Genomic DNA, 12,773 nt, shown 5'->3' with positions numbered 1-12,773 from the left:
CTTGCCCTTTCGTGACTGCTTAAATAGTCCCCCTCTCTTTTGGCTAGTTGTGTGCTCACATACAATTTATAATGACTAAGTACCTTGAAGATATTATCACCTAACAATCAACATGATTTACATGGGGAAATGATTTACAAGGTATTATTTTATTTACCTCTGGTTCCTTAAGAAACCTGACTAAAAATTAAGGTGGCTGCACAGACCTGCAGGTAACAGGAAGAAAGCCAGATGGAGGTGTACTGGCTGTGCCACTTTAAAAGGTCCGCTACACTTAGAAATCAGACTAACAGCAAAACAAATGGAGAAGGAGAGCAGACAGAATGAGAGGAGAGAACCATGATTCCCAAGAAGCCAAGTGGCTTGCTTGGTTTAGTCTGGAAGAGAGCAATCCCAGAGGATTTGTGAAGGTCATATTTGAACTGGCAGGACATTTGCAACATGCTGCCATTAGGCCACTAGAATTAGTACTGTCGTTTAAACTGAAAGCAGTGTCTGGGAATTTTGCTGTGAATCCTTATCGGCTGCCTCCAGTACAGATTTTGCAAAAAGGGAAAGTCCAAGACCCCATCCCACCCTAGTATCCCCTACTGCTACTCAGTGGGCCCCTGCTCCTTACCCTGATGGTGCCCAGTGCGCCCTCTCCAATGACCCGTAAGACATAATGGACACCTTTGGGAGACACGAGGTCTGGGCTTTTCCAGCTCACAAACACCATAGCTTGCAGCACATACTTGGTCTCCTTGTTAGGAGTAAAAGTCCATGCCTGAGCCTGCAATCACAAGAGGCAAGAGTGCTGACAGGAGCTCCAGTCCAGAGATAAACCCAAACACCCCAACAATTGCATTTAATGCACAGTCCCTTCTTCCATTATAGCTAATCTAGTTCTCTACAGACACACCATCTCCATCTGTGTCAAAGATTCATACAGGGAATGAACATCCAGATATTCAAAGCCAGGCTGTGGTTGTATTGTAGAGAGCAAACTACAACTTTGGTAGAACTTGAACTTACCATGGCTTCAAAGGGCTGGAGGATCCCTGCAGTGGGACTGACAGACAGGATCTTACTGTGAGACTGACAAATCTTCCATGTGAAAACCATGGGTAGCCTTGTGCAGTTTTTAATGGTGTACATTCGTGTAGAGGAGGTCCCTATATGGAGAGGTTTGAAGTAGAGATTTCCATCACCTTCTAAGTGCAAAAGAAAGGACTGCCCACAACTCTGGAGAACAATCTTCTGTGGAATTAAGATAAAAAGTAACAGACATTAACTAGAAGACTCAGCTGCGTCAGGGGGGACCTTGCAAAGACGTTTCTCCTTCCAAGAGAGAAGCAAGAACAAACTGGATGTTAATGAGGAGGGGAAGAGCTTTAGGCGGTGCTGTCACATAGGGCCCTTAGCATAATACAGGATATTCCAAGAGATGGAAATGCAAGGAACAAGGGGTACAGGACGTTTGGCACCACAAAGGCCTTCTTTCTGCAATGCTGACCCCATAGTAAGTGTTGAAAATATTCTTTCATTCCTATTTCCAAAGGGAAAAATCCAAACTAAACATTAGGAGACATAACAGGCATCACAGTGCAAGTCATTGTGAAAAGGGAAGTCTATAGAGGAACAAAACTTTGCTCACTATCTTCCACTTCCCCTCCTTACCTTGGTGTATGCAGGATAAGAGTTCAGCTGCAAAGGCAGGACATGCTGCTGCATGACTCTGTTAACTGGGTGAGTGGAGAGAAAGAAAATCTGGTGGCCTCCTGGCATGATGTGTCCTGAGCTGGGCTTGACCATAACAGAGGGACAGGCAGTTTGGTTCACACTGAAGGTTATCAAAGAGGTGCCTGTGTTGGACAACAGCATGCTGCAGTAGGTATCAGTGTCACAAACTACAGGAGGAAAAGTCTGGTGAAGACAAGCAAAAAGGTTTATTTTCACTGGGTTTAAAAACCAGCTTAACAAAAAAGTTTGCACTATATTCAGTTCCAGGTTCCAATAAGCACTATCCCGAGTCTATGGGAAACTTTCTAACTGCTTATTTTCAAGGAAAGAAATGAAACAATGCAGGGGTACACAAATGATGGTCTTTTCCCTTCCCTCAGTGGCCCTCATGGGCTCATGGGATTGGTGAAGCTATTTTCCATCGTGCAGTGCTTTGTTCCCATCCAGTAAATGAGCTGCTTGCTGGTGCCTGCAGCTTCTGCATGGATAGTGACATCCTGGATGAAGAACTTCAGCAGCCTAGAATTTGCTCCACCTCATGCATATCAAATAGAGGCTGCATGGCCTAGATTAGCTGAGGAGATTTTATAAGAGGTTCTCAGGACTATTCTTACTTCCTAGGATCAGATCTCACTTTACTTTATAGGAAAAATACTTTATTGTGCCACAGAAACTGCAGGAAGAGAGAGAGAACCTTCCCCTCTATCTTACAACCACTTCTCTTTCGTAAGTGAGGATTCTGTGTGCCTAAGTGCATGCAAAGCTTTTGAGGCTCCTGGGAGGGGACTGAATACCCTTGTTAGAGCCTATGTCCACTTAAACAGAAAGGAAGGTGATCCCAACAGCTTTTCTGTCAGAGCTAATGAGATGGTCAGTACAGCTGACATGGTGGAGGCTGGGAAGCTAATGCAGGAGGAACAGCATACTACTTCTGTACCATAGCAGGAGCCTCCACACCATCAGAAACCACCAAAGACACACCTCAGTGCAATGGGAGACAAAGTAAAGAATTCAGAGGCAAACACTAAGTGTCTTTGCAAAGATTCAAAGGTCAATCAGTTACACACTTTGGGGACATCCAGGATGTACTGTGGAATGAAGTGCTCCCGTTCTGCTTCATATGTGTGTGCTCTCAGCCTCACAGTCAGGCACCACGATGGACAGATGGTGGCATCATTTTCAATGTTGGTGTAGTGTCTCATCACCTGCAGACACACAAGGGACAGCACACTGTGTAGAGGAAGGGAGTGTGGCAAGGTGCCTTCACAGAATCACGGATTAAACTGAGTTGGAAGGGACCAATTGCACATACTATCTCAACCAACTGCTTATTCAATGACATCTCTGGGGCTAAGGAACTGACATTTTCAGGGAAGAAGGACTGACCAGTGCCAGATGAGAAACAGAGAGAGAGACTTGCAAATGCTGGGTTTCACTTACCAGGACATTTCTGGGTGCTAAATCTCCTGTAACTGCAGACTTGTGTAATGTGAATGCCACGTCACTTGGGCAAAGAGTGACAGTGCCCTCAGCAGCTTTACTTGTGGAGGGCCAGACACAAAGACCAAGTAATTGCCCATTACCCAGGCCACAATAACCATTCTTGTGCATGCTCACATCTACACTAATAGTGCAATAATTCATAGTAATTCCTTCTTCAGTGAGGTTCATGCTCCCTGCGGGCAAGAGCAAGTGTACCTGTCCACATGCATGAGCTGTGACTTGTTTGTTGCATTTATTTGCCAGGACACAGGTGAAAGAGAAACTTTAACCCAACAGTGTATCAAAGCAAAGGCCAAAAGAGTTAATAGAGGTGTTGGTTTGTCAAAATCAAAATTAAGGGTTTAAATTGAATTTTAACTCCTCCAAAATACTTTATTCTGCAAACAGTTGCTTGCTAGGTCATCTCTGGTCTTAGTAATTCCTACTAACCTTGTAAACAGCAAAACCTTCCAGCTCTGCTGCATAGAGACTGTTGACCTGAGTAGGCTTGCAAAAGACATAGAAGGTTGAAGACTTCAGTGGTGGCATGTCACAAATTTCAGGGTGCACTTGGAAGGCACTGCCATGGCTTGGAGTCCAGGCAACAGTGATATTTCCTTTGGTGTGGTTGGTCACACAGAGAAGAAGAGGTTCTGCCTTGTGAGGTGGCATGCAGCATCCAAAATCATACTCCGTGGGGCTGACACTAACATGAGCAGGAAACAAGGCCAGGTCACTGCTTACACCATTGTAGAAATATTCAGTCATGGCATTGGGTTGAAAGTATTCCTTGGGTGGCTTGTCCTCAAAAATCTACAGGATGGAAATATCTCAGTGTGAGCAGGGAAAGTGTGGGAGACACGAGGCACTGATTGCCTCCATGTGCAAGAGGGCATGCAGGATGCACTTCAGTAAGAGTTCCTAGGACAGCTCAAAGTCTAGGCTTCAAGGAGGCTTCTGTTTGTAAGCCTCAATCTGAAACCACACGAAGCAAAAGATGACCCCATGACTGAATTAAAGCCAGAAAGTGGCTTAGTGACTGAGCCAGGGTAAAATCCAGCTGACAAAGGTAGTGTTGGTGTGTGCTGGGACCATCAACAGCAGAAATACTAAAGAAATCAGTCCAGCACCTGCAAGCCCTTCTAGATCTGTCTTCTCTACAACAGATGCCCAGCATATATAGAGAACAGCTGGAAGTGTCTTAGATTCCAGGGAGGGCAGCTCATACCTCAGGAGAAAGCATGAGGGCTCCCTTTTCATCCATCTGCAACTTCCCATCCTTCAGCATCATGCTCAGGATATCAGGGGGGTAGAAGGTCAGTCCCCTCACCATGTTGGTTCGGTACCAGGAGAGGTGTCTTTCCTGAAGGGTGGTTGGCTTAGCTGTGTCTGAATGGCAGGTACCCAAAAAGTCCACATACATGGGTTCCTGGGAAAACACAATGTAAGATAATAAGAAATAAACTGTCCTCTGATTGCTTTGAGAGTTACACCATACCAGTATCTCACTTCCAAAACCATGCCTGGAAAAGACTTAACATCTGCAGTGTTAGGCTGCCATTTACTTTACATCTTGATGTGAGACAAGAATTTTCTTGAAACTGGAGTGAAAATTGAAGGCATTCAGTGCACAGCTGTACAGCTAAAGTTAAGAGAGAGACCTACATGGACAAGAGCCATGTAGGATGCACCTCACCCTATCCATTACTGACTGTCCACATCCTATTGCTGATAGTAATCTGCACCACGGGGATTCTGCTCAACAAGAGCCCAGGTCCTGCACTTGGGTCACAATAACCCCAGGCAGCGTTACAAGCTTGGGGCAGAGTGGTTGGAAAGCTGCTCATCAGAAAAGCACCTGGGAGTGATGGCTGACAGCAGCTGAACATGAGCCAGTGTGTGCCTGGGTGGCCAAGAAGGCCAAGGGCATCCTGGCTTGTGTCAAAAATAGTGTGGCCAGTAGGACTGGGGCAGGGATTGCCCCTCTGTACTCAGCACTTGTGACACTGTGCCTTGAATACTATGTTCAGTTTTGGGCCCCTCAGTACAAGAAAAACATTGAGGGGCTGGAGCGTGTCCAGAGAAGGGCAATGAAGCTGGTGAGAGGTCTGGAGCACAAATCTTATGAGGAATGGCAGAGGGAGTTGGGGCATTTAGCCTGGAAAAAAGAAGGCTCGGGGAATTTTATTGCTCTCTACAACTACCTAAAAGGAGGATGTAGCCAGGTGGGGGTTGGTCTCTTCTCCCAGGTAAGAAGTGATAGGACAAGAGGAAAAGATCTCAAGTTGTGCTTGGGCAGTGGTTAGATTGGATAATGGGAAAAATTTCTTCACCAAAATGGTTGTCACCCCAGGCTGCCCAGGGATGTAGTTGAATCATGATCCCTGGAGGTATTTAAAAGACATGTAGATGTGGCACTTGGGGACATGGTTAGTGGTGGACTCAGAAGTGCTGGGTTAATGGTTGGACTCGATGGTGGACTGAGAAGTGCTGGGTTAATGGCTGGACTCAATGATCTTAGAGGTCTTTTCCAATCTTAATGATTCTATGATAAGTATTAATGAAAATGCAGTGGGAAGAGATTTGCAGGGACTACTAAGTGAGACAGGCCAGTCCTATTGGGTTACACTGTAAGATGTCTTTAAAGTATCACAGCAAAGAAACTACCCTTTGTCTCCCATACCTGGTGGTGGACAAGGCACACGACTCTGCGGTGATAATTCATTGGGTGAGTAGGTCGAAAGGTCACCTTCAGTGTCAGTGTTGTTTTGCCCTCCAAGACTCCGCAGGGGCGATCCAAGGAGAAGACGCTCCCTTTGTCGTCAATATCAAACTGATAAAAGGCCGGGACATCTGACATGTTGCTGATTTTCAGTGTCTGCATCAAACTCTCTCCAAGATTGATCCAGTCAAATTCCACAGAATACTGGTCCAGGGACACAGAAGGACCTAGCACAACATGCAAGATAAGATCCTGGACCTGTCATAGCTGTTTCTTCCAACATGTCACAAGCCACTGCTTCACTTAACTGATCTTCCCAAACCAGAATCAGCTCATCAGCAAACCTACTAGTCCTAAGAAGCAGCTAAACATTCACTTAAAACAGTCAGGCAAGTATAAATCCGAAACAGTACACCAAGGACAGCCAGGATCCCAGCAGAGTTTAGTCTGTGACTGCAGGCTATGATAGTTCGTAGTCCTTCCCCAAGCACTAACCTTTTCCCACCAGTGGTAAGAAGCTGACAGGGAGAAACAGGAAAGGCTTTGGTACCTTTACATGAGCCAACCACTTTCAGAACAGTCTCCAAGTGGCATCCAGCAGATGCAATAGTAAAATAGGAAGTACTGTGCTCTCCTACTATTTGAGGCTGAAACCGTATGCACAAGACCAGCTTCCCTTTGGCAGGGACAACACCATGGGACACATCACAGGAGAAAACATAACCATGAAGCAGAGGGTCTTTTTCTTGTTCTATTCTACATGGTGCATCAACCTACAAGTAGAAAAGAAATAGGTTAACAAAGGATCCAACATGAGGCAGGATGGCTCTGAATGCAGGACACTAATCAGGTAAGAACTGTAGTTCTCAGCAGTGCTGAACACCACCAAGAACACCAAGGCCACCACAAAAATGCTGTGCAGCAAACCTCTGCCACCTTGTTCTGATGGAGAACTGGTAGCAACAAGCTCCCATAATATGCTCAGAAATCAGCATGCTGCAGCAAAACTCCTGGTGATCTCTGGGTTTGGAGTGCCCCTCCTGGTAGGGGGAAAGATGGCTCAGGGTGTCCCTCGTGGTCAAAGTAGCCTAAGTGACTGCTATGACCAGGGGAACATGCAGGCAGAGAACTTATTTCCCTCAGCCCACAGTTCCACCTTGTTTATGGATCTTCTTTTCACCAAAAAACCAAAGCTGGTGCTCTGACACCTTCCTCAACACCCTTTAAAAAACCATCCTGATCCTTGCCTGGCAATGTGCTGAGCACCACTGCAGTGTGAATAAAAACAGTATGACAAATGAATGTGTCTTTTCCACTCCCAAGCTGCAGGGCCTGTGGAAGAGTCAGCACTGCTGTCATCCATGTCAGCAGTCTCTGAGTACATCCATCCATTATGAGGCTGGGATGGGCTGAGCTGGCACAGGTAACAAGGTGCTCAAATCCATTTGACTTTCTGAGCAATTCACTGGACTGCCTGGGACACACACACACACCAATTTGACACAGCTGACACACAGGACTGATGGGCTTGTCCAGGGTGAGCAGGAGAGCTGCAGGATGCAAAGGACATGGCGGCTGCCTGATCTGGACCAGGCAGAGAAGGGAAGCAGGGGGAAGCTGCAATACCATGCTGCAAATGGCTAAGTTGCCAGCACTGTAGCTGGAAGGCAAGGGTGAATGGCATGGTTGGTAGGGGAAGGCTCATCATCTCTGCTTCATTCACATTCACACTTAGGTTATTTTCACAGCATTAAGGGAGATACACAAGACCACATATCCCAGAGAAATGTGTCAGCATGCCAGCTTCTCACAAGAAGTCAATCTCCCCTCCACATACCACAGACATGTTGAAGATTTCCACACACTTCTCCACAGTTGTCCCCACTGGTACTGATCCAAAACACAGGACATCCTGAAACTTTCCAGGCTGTACACCTTCATATTCCTTTCCTGTCACAGTCACACGGAGGCAGGGGTATTTGGCTGTTAAAGAGAGTAGTATACTGGATTAGGAAAGATAGGTGGAACTTCCATTCTTGGATATTCAACACTCAACTGGACAACCCTCTGAAGAAACTCAGATAACTCCGAAGTTGGATCTGCCTTCAAAGTTGGTCCTGCTTTGAACCAAATAAGCTCCCTTCCAGCCCTAATTTACTTAACTCAGAATCACATTTTTTGTTTGTCAGTGGCCATACAAGTCACTTCAGGCAAGGACTGGTAATGAAACCATTGCTTATTTTAGCTTGCATCCAGAAAGCTTTAGAAATTTCCCTCTGCTTCTCTGTCTAGCAGGGACAGATGGGAGACACCGAGTGCAGACATAGCCAGGAGTTTGTAGAGGCTTTTTCCAGTGAACTCCTCTCATCTCTCCCCATCTGTCAACTTAAACAGGCCTTGAAAATGCTGGTTTGGCCAAAGCATGCCACAGAGCATATTGGACCCTCTGTCTCTTCAGGTAACACTTCCAAATTGGCAAAAGTATATTAGAGAATTTCACAGGCCACTTTCAAACCATGGCTTCACTTACTCATCATTTGGGTTGAGCCAAATTTGGCAGAGCATCCATGGAGTGCAGGCCCTCCATGTATCCCTGTGGAATGCTATTCCAGAATTAGGGGTAATACACATTTCTTTCAGTGTTAAATGCAAGAAAGACTCACCCAGGGCTTTTAGCTGGATTGTCCTCTTTTGTTTCACTTCACCTCCAAACCAGCATGTTGCTACTGCATTATGCACCCCAGCCACCTCTGGCTGGAAGGTCACCTTGACCATGCACTCAGCACCTGGATCCAGTGTGCTACGGTCAGAAGTCACGAAGAAAGGGCTTGGTGTCTCCCAGGAAAAGACGCTAATGAGATCACTAGGAAATGGAGATAGATACATTTTAAGGAGATGAATGGATCATTTGCTGCCTGTGCAATTATGCATAGGATGGGCCTTTCCCAACAGGTTATTTGGTCAGGACGGGAAGCAACCAGTGCTGAATGGAAGAATTCCTAATGCATCTGGACAAATACGTGATGCTGTGAAGAAATTTTTCTCTTGTCTCTGCAAATGCTCTGTTCACACTTTAATGAATCCTAGTTACTACAGCTAAGAACTTTATTAATGGCCATAAGGTGATACCAAGCAAATCAGCTCCAAAATTAAGTATTTGCTTTTCCTGTGTCTAAATTTGCAGCTACATAATTCCAAATGAACATTCGTTCCTCTGTTATATGCTCAAGTGAGAAGAGAGGATTGAGCTATTTCCTTAATACCTCATTCAATTTTCCAGAACCCCCTTTGCTTGTTTGATTTCTGCAAAGAACATGATACGCCATCAGCTTTTTCTATTTTATTGATCCAAGGTGTGTGTTTCTTACCATCCTTATCCTCCAACATCCTGGGCCTAACAGTTGGTACAAATTATTTCTCTAAGTGGAGACTGAAACACTTGAAATGGCTGGAATCACTTGGTTGGAAGTACACCTCCTCCTTGCCTGGGAACTTCACTGCATTCCTTTCTACAATACTGTCCTTCCTCACTAAAACAGGACAAACCTTGGTAACCAGGACCATCTTTGCTCCTAAATGACTAAAATGTTTCCAGCTGGTAGCTCATCTCTCCCTGTTCATGCTGGGCAGGCTGCCTTTGGTTAAATAGAAGCCCAGGCCTGTCCTGTGAATGCGGGATGTTCTCAGTGGGACACTGTGCTTGTCCCCACCTAGTTCCGGTGCATGAATGGTTCTCAGCATATGCTGGCAACAAGCAGATGTGAGATGTCAAGATGTGCCCACAGTGACCTGTACTACCATTCTGCTGCCTTTTCTGCCCAGACCTCAGGGGAGGCAGAGATTTGCCTCCTGTTAAGGCAGCCAGCAGAACCAATAACCACTGGAATGAGCTGCATTCATTGGAGAGTTCAAAAAAGTGGCAAAATACCTGACAAAACAGAAAGAGTGTCTCCTTAGCCACCTCTCACTCACCCAACATTGCACACAGGAAAGGTCATCTCTGTGACATTGTGGACAGCACAGACAGGCAACTGGACAGCAGCCGGCATGGACAGACCGAAGCATGGACGCATAGCACGCAGGGCAACAGAGAACTCACCCTCAGCTTTCATAAAGAAGATGCTGTCTTCATAATCCCTCTGCACAGAAAAGCAAGGGGAGACAGCAGTTAGATGGACGCCACCCTGGGGGTACTGCAGCTCTACCCCTGAATACCTGCAAGTGCTGGGGAAAAAATGTTGGCAACAGAGGCACCAGTGGAGGCCTCTGTGCAGGACAGAGAGCATATGAATCACTCAGAAAAGGCAGGCAGTGTGGAAGGTGCCCAGGCATACTCCTCTGTCAGAGAGCACACAAACACCCTCAGGGAGAGCAGCTGAAGGCCACATTAGTTTCACCTGATTTGTTTCAATGCAGATGGATTTCTTTCAGTATTTTCAAGATTCCAGTTCAGCTGAACTGAAGCATGTACAGCCTTTCTTTGAGTTCCACAAGCACAGAAGTATTAATCTTTGATTAAATGCTTTGTCAGCTAGAGATCCAAGCAGATAACACACAACTTAAAGATGCAGTGTTGACAGCACTGTGTACAAATAGCCTCAGGACATCTGCTAGCCAGCCAAGATAGAAGGAACTGAAAGATGTGTGTTTTCTATGCTTCCCATTTGTCACCCCTCCTGAGTAACACTCATACAGGTAAGGAGAGACCTTGGGCACTGCAACACACACAGTCCTTGCTCTCTCTAAGAAAGGCAACCTCCTGCTTTAGCAGTTGATGTGCTGCAGACAAACTATTCACTGAAAATGGAACAAGGCCAGCAGCTTATTTCATAAAGGGAATGCTGAACAGTCATCAAAAAATCATGATACTAAGAGAGCAGGGTATTGGGAATCTGTTCAATGACCATGCTCTATGGCTAGGACAGAGATATACATCAAAGACATACAGCTGTCCACAACAGCCAGAGATCAACACTCAGAGCCAAGACAGACACTGCAAACAACGTGAAAATCAAGAAAATGGTCTAGATGAAAAGAATCATTGCTGTTTTAAATAAAGCTTAAAGAAACCCAATCCATCCAAAAGAAGGGAGGCCCCTGACATATCCCTTTAGAAAACCGGTAGCCCTTGAATGCAGAGGCTTTGAGATCTCCTGTATGAAAGCAGAAAGTGAGCTCCTCAACCCAAGGTTCTGCACTAAAACCACCCAGATATATTTCCTTGGGATCAAACCAGGCGTGGACAGTTTAAGCACTTTATCTTACTGAGTTGAGAGCCAGAAGTGGTACGTGAAAAACTGGGAATACTTCTTGTGAGGATTCCTCTCATAACTACAGGCAAACTCTGCAGAGAAGTCAGGGATTAGGGCTCCCTCAGGTAATGAAGATGTGGAGAGAGCAGGAAGGTCATTCCGCCCACTCTTTCTATGCTACAATTTCCCCAAGGTCTCATGCATTCAAGTGAAAACAAATCAGAAAGGACAAGAGAGGCAGAGGCCCACTGCCCTCCCCCGGAACACTGAGAGCAGATGTGATGTTGCTGCTTTACCTTTTCCCTGGGCCGGAAAACGATGGGCAGAGTTAAGGACATACCAGGGTTCAGAGTAATCGGCTGCTGGAAAACAGTGAAGAAGTATGGCGTGGAAGGAGCTCTAGATAACAAAGTCAAAACAAGAGATTTTGTCTTAGGGTGTGCAGTTTAAGTTAGACAGCAGAAAAGAGAATAAATAACCAACACCTCCAGACCCCACAATTTAGAAGCACTTCACACACTGGACCCCAAGGGTACTTTGGCAGCAAAATAGTAGAGAGGGACAGAACACACTCCTGGCTCTAAGGACCTACCCCCTCCTTGAACAATATTTTATGTTTTCAGGCCGTGCAGTATGAGCAAAATACATAGGGTAGACACATTTGAGTTTCAGAGCAGGGAGGGTCACAGGGACTGCTGGAATGGCTCAACATCCAGAGGGACTCCGGGAGCAATGGTTTTAGGTCACACTAGTGACTGGCTGGCATACATCCACAATCAAAATCTCACTAGACTGGAAATGCCTCACAGACAGAAGTATCAGCAAAACAGAATTTAAACAAGGCACTTCATTTAACAGACTTCTGCCAGGAACAAGGGCTGTGTTTCTGAATTAGCAGGTTTCTGTTCTGCAACATAAGGGTGCACACATTGTCTCCAGCACAGCACTCAAGGGGACAGAGGGAAGGTGAATCTGAGAAAAGGTGCTGAGGTGACTGATACAGCAGGAGGAGTGAAGATGCAGTGAGAGTGTGAGGAGTACAAAGGACAAACAAACTTCCCACGCACCTGTAGCTCAGCTTCTGGGCTTTCCCATGAACATTTTTCAAGGTCAGGTGTCTGATTATCTCTTTTCCAAGTTCCCAGCCATGCCAACTGAGTGTTTCAGGCACCTCAATGCCCCAGAATATGACTTTCTTCTTCTTTGCCTCTCTTGAAGACACCTTAGGGAGTAGCAGTTTGGGAAGAAGGGAGGAGAAATAACTCAAAACAGCCGTTTCTCGACGCTAAGGGTTTCTTGACTCTGGCAGATCAGAGGAGCCACCCCGCGGCAGAACTCCAGGAGTCTCCAAAAGCCCTGCTCCAGGAGTCCAGAGAGGACACCTCCTGGCCACAGCCCAAACAGCAGATACTAAGGGCTGTGATGAACGACGGACACAAAGGCTAAACGCTTTTTTGTTTCTCTCCTCTCCCTGCCTGCCAGACAATTCACCCCACGTCAGCAGCACTTTTTGCTCCTCCGCTCACCTTCCTGTCATAGCCACTCTTCCGAAAAGAGTCAGAGTTTTGGGGCTCGCCATGTGCCTGAGCAAGCAT

General features: G+C 46.1%; 1 protein-coding gene across 1 annotated transcript in view; it reads right to left on the bottom strand.

Annotated features, from left to right (window-relative positions):
- CFAP65 (cilia and flagella associated protein 65) overlaps window positions 1–12,773 on the bottom strand; it is a gene marked incomplete at its 5' end in the record, with an annotated part of 30,948 nt that extends 18,175 nt beyond the window's left edge. Inside the window, 14 exons of the mRNA XM_082284589.1 lie at window positions 620–772; window positions 1,015–1,239; window positions 1,660–1,905; window positions 2,790–2,927; window positions 3,655–4,017; window positions 4,433–4,633; window positions 5,888–6,153; window positions 6,477–6,699; window positions 7,764–7,909; window positions 8,590–8,789; window positions 9,899–10,065; window positions 11,475–11,577; window positions 12,246–12,400; window positions 12,705–12,773. Of these exons, the coding sequence (XP_082140715.1) occupies window positions 620–772; window positions 1,015–1,239; window positions 1,660–1,905; window positions 2,790–2,927; window positions 3,655–4,017; window positions 4,433–4,633; window positions 5,888–6,153; window positions 6,477–6,699; window positions 7,764–7,909; window positions 8,590–8,789; window positions 9,899–10,065; window positions 11,475–11,577; window positions 12,246–12,400; window positions 12,705–12,773 (2,655 nt within the window). The remainder of the gene's footprint in view (window positions 1–619; window positions 773–1,014; window positions 1,240–1,659; window positions 1,906–2,789; window positions 2,928–3,654; window positions 4,018–4,432; window positions 4,634–5,887; window positions 6,154–6,476; window positions 6,700–7,763; window positions 7,910–8,589; window positions 8,790–9,898; window positions 10,066–11,474; window positions 11,578–12,245; window positions 12,401–12,704) is intronic.

Source organism: Coloeus monedula (genome assembly GCF_965178545.1).
Source record: "Coloeus monedula genome assembly, chromosome: 7".
Taxonomy (NCBI): domain Eukaryota; kingdom Metazoa; phylum Chordata; class Aves; order Passeriformes; family Corvidae; genus Coloeus; species Coloeus monedula.
This window is presented reverse-complemented; position numbering and strand designations above follow the sequence as displayed.